The sequence below is a fragment of the Pseudovirgaria hyperparasitica genome, assembly GCF_010093815.1.
Source record: "Pseudovirgaria hyperparasitica strain CBS 121739 unplaced genomic scaffold EJ05scaffold_91, whole genome shotgun sequence".
Classification (NCBI taxonomy): domain Eukaryota; kingdom Fungi; phylum Ascomycota; class Dothideomycetes; order Acrospermales; family Acrospermaceae; genus Pseudovirgaria; species Pseudovirgaria hyperparasitica.
The window spans coordinates 14-3304 of record NW_022985639.1 but is presented as its reverse complement, the minus strand read 5'-3'; the positions used below and the strand labels follow the sequence as shown (position 1 = coordinate 3304).

General features: G+C 51.4%; 1 protein-coding gene across 1 annotated transcript; it reads right to left on the bottom strand.

The window, feature by feature from the left end:
- Nucleotides 1-771: 771 nt before the first annotated feature.
- EJ05DRAFT_429301 (uncharacterized protein) lies at nt 772-939 on the bottom strand (the record flags this gene model as incomplete). Its single annotated transcript, XM_033741538.1, has 1 exon — nt 772-939. A coding segment is annotated over one exon (168 nt), but the record flags the coding sequence as incomplete, so codon positions are not given.
- Between the last annotated feature and the right edge of the window lie 2352 nt (nt 940-3291).

Sequence of the window (3291 nt, the reverse complement as noted above, 5' to 3'; positions counted from 1 at the left end):
AGTCACCTGGTCACATTCTGGCCGAGAATCGCTGTGAATGCTGGCATGTCACATTTTTCCGTCCAAGGATGCAGGCTTGCGCGCAAAGCACACGCCACGGGCCGTGCGGTAACGCACCAGGGCCCACCCACCGGTATCGGCACGCCCAAACACCGAGCGCTACTACAGCGCGACGCGCGCATGCCTCGGGCAGCGGTGTTTAAACAGCACCGACGCCGATGGCTGGGCTGCGTCCTGGGCGCCAAAGGGCCGAAGCCGCACCACAACGTATGACCGCGCACAAGTGATCCTTTTTTATGAGCGAATAAACGCTCGCGATTCAGGGTTAGGGTTAGGAGATAGGGTGGGGTAGTAAGCTTGATCCTATCTGGTCGGCATGTCGTGCCACCACTCCTAACCGAGACCTGTTCCAGGGTGGAGATTCGTGAGGGAGGTCCCCGAGTTTCGCGGCAGCCACAGCTCACACTACTCGTCGGTTCCCTCCTTCAGAACTGCTTTGTTCCACGCAGAGAATTTGTTAAACATATTCTCTGTGCGTTTCAGTGATTTGATGAGTGGACCTTTGAGCGACTCGGGAATGGGTTCCTCGTGTCGGTTCCATTGTTCCATCATCTTTGAAAGCACAGCCTGGACATCAATGTATTCCTAGTATTCGTCGTATGAAGATGGTAGCATGAGTGGTAGACCTGCGGCGGGTGTCTTATGCTTGAAGAGGACAGCCCGTCGGTCGTCATATCGTACCAATCCTTTCCACAACTGAAGCCTGTCCGACGGGTATCCACGCCGTCGCAATGCTTGATGGAACTCTTGAAGCCGTTCCTCGAACAGCCGCCTTGAAGACGAGAGAACCATGAAGCGAGTCATTTCTGCTTTAACGAAAGCACGTTTCACCGTAAGGGGGTGAGCAGACGACCAGGGAATATAGTGATGTTTATTCATTCGTTTCCGAAAAGCACGTGTTTGTAACCCCAGTGCTCCGAAACCTTGTTCAAAGAAGAACTCCGCGTCTAAGAACGCGGTCGGTATACGAGATGAATTAATTTCCCATGAGGTGTGATAAGGTTTCACGCTCTGGCTCAGTCCATTGAGCCACATCTCACAGGCTGTCTTCGGGCCTTTGAAGATGACAAAAACATCGTCCATGTATCGCGCAAAGAAGAGCAAGCCTTCTTCGTTTGATGCACGGAGATATGGAGATTCTTTTGAGGCAAGACTCAGGTTTGCGAATGACGGGGCGCACGAAGTACCCATGGCGACACCTGAGGTTTGCTGGTAGAACTTGCCATCGAACTCGAAGCAGTTAACGCTCATGACAATTTCCAACAGTTGATGGATGCGTCGAGCGTTGATACCGTCAATCATTTCAGGGAACTGCATGTCACGGATAATTTGTACAGTTTCCTGGAGCGGGACATTGGTGTAGAAGCTCTCCACGTCACCGGTGCAGAGCCACACATTGTCCGATCTCAGAATTGACTTTGTCTCTAGCTTGGCAATCAGCTCTTTGGTCGATTCAACGACCCAAGGAGCCGTTCGTGTGAGTGCCATGCGGAGAATATGATCAGAGACCTCTGAACATCTTCTCGTGACCCATGAGTGACTGGGAATGATCGGGCGTAATGTCCAGTTCTTCTTATGTACCTTGGGGATAGCATGGAAGACTGGGACGCCTTTGTCATTTTCTGACGAGAGTAGGTATTCAGCGGTTGAACCTTCCGCAATACCAAGGTCGATGAGGTGTCTGATTCTTTTCAGAACTTCCGTGCGATAGTAGTCTATGTCTTCCTTGCAGATCTCATTGTAGACATCTTTATTAAGTAGCATGCGTTTGCAGTGCTCGACATACCAAGTTTTCTGAATCATTGCAAGTCCCAGATTTTTGTCTGTGAGTTTGACCAGGAACTTTCCATCTGTGAGGAACTCGCCGATCATTTTTAGGTCTGGATTAGGCCTTCGGGTGTCTGAGAGGGTTAGGGCTTCTGCTTGTTGGAGCAGTAAGTCCTTGCCTCTTTCGAGCCCTTTTTCAATGATCGGATCCCATTGGTCTGCAGGTGGTTCCCACGTCGGTTTGGGGACGTAGAACTTGTTCGACGGTTTGTCTGAGTTGCGGAAGTGCCAGCGAATGCGGACACTTCGTTGAAGCTGTTTCCAGGCTTCAGGCAACTTCAAGAAATTCGGTTTATGATGGAGAATGAACTTCGCGTTAAGCGCGATTGCATGCTCGACATGTCTGGGGACAGTCACACCCGGCCCTAGGAACACGCCGCTGGCGAAGTCATGGGCTTCATCCAGCAGGTACGCGGGAGTGTAGAGTGTAATTATTCTTTTTCTAGCTATGTCTGATACAGAAAGAAAGAGATCCGAATGTTTCTCAATGAAGTGTACACCGTCGTCTGTGATTGAACGCAGCAGAGAACGAGGATGGACAGATACAAAGGAGGGGAGTCGGGAAGGCAAAGTAGTTGGAGGTACACGCGAGCTTCGTCGCGCATCCCTTTGCTCTACTCGCGATCCACTCGGGGTTGGCGATGCACGCAGGTTTCGAAGCGTAGCCCTTGGCTCTGCCTGCGATCCCCGGCCCGCCCGACCACGACCCGCTAGACTTGTTTGAAAAATAGAGTCTAATCTGTCTACTTCTTTTGAGACTTCTTCTTCCCATTCCCTTTTCCTTTTCCGCGAGACTTGTTGACCTTCGAGCCCTTTGCAGGACCTGATGTTCGTTTCGCGGCTTTTCTCTTGGGTGGGGACGCTTTGGACTGAGTCCGAGGCGAATTTTTTCCTGGGTGATCCGTTAGCGTGAGGTGAGAACGTGTCTAGAAGAGCACGCAGCTGACCTTGCTGTTTTCCCATGAAACCTTGTTTTCGCATCTCTTGGATGACGAGGGACTTGATGATATCAGACTTCTCTTGCGAGTCATCCATGTTCACATCTCCATCCTTGTCGTGGGCAAGAGTCAAGGCTTTGAAGCGCTTGGCTGTTTCTCGTGATACCAGGGCAAAAGCCAGTGCAACGGCCCGGGCAGGGTACCGAGTGCCATTGGTTTTGAAGGCTTTTTGGTCTGCGACCAGCCATATAGGCAATGTGCCAGACGCGAAAGACCCGTCTCCTTTTGGGAGGACTTGTCCGTCCGCCGCAATGTCCTTTGTGACCTCCTTCTCGATTGTGTTGATACGTTCGGTGTAGGTTCCCTCTGCGAAGGTGCCTTGGAGGTTAGGGTTAGGGTTAGGGTTAGGGTTAGGGTTAGGGTTAGGGTTAGGGTTAGGGTTAGGGTTAGGGTTAGGGTTAGGGTT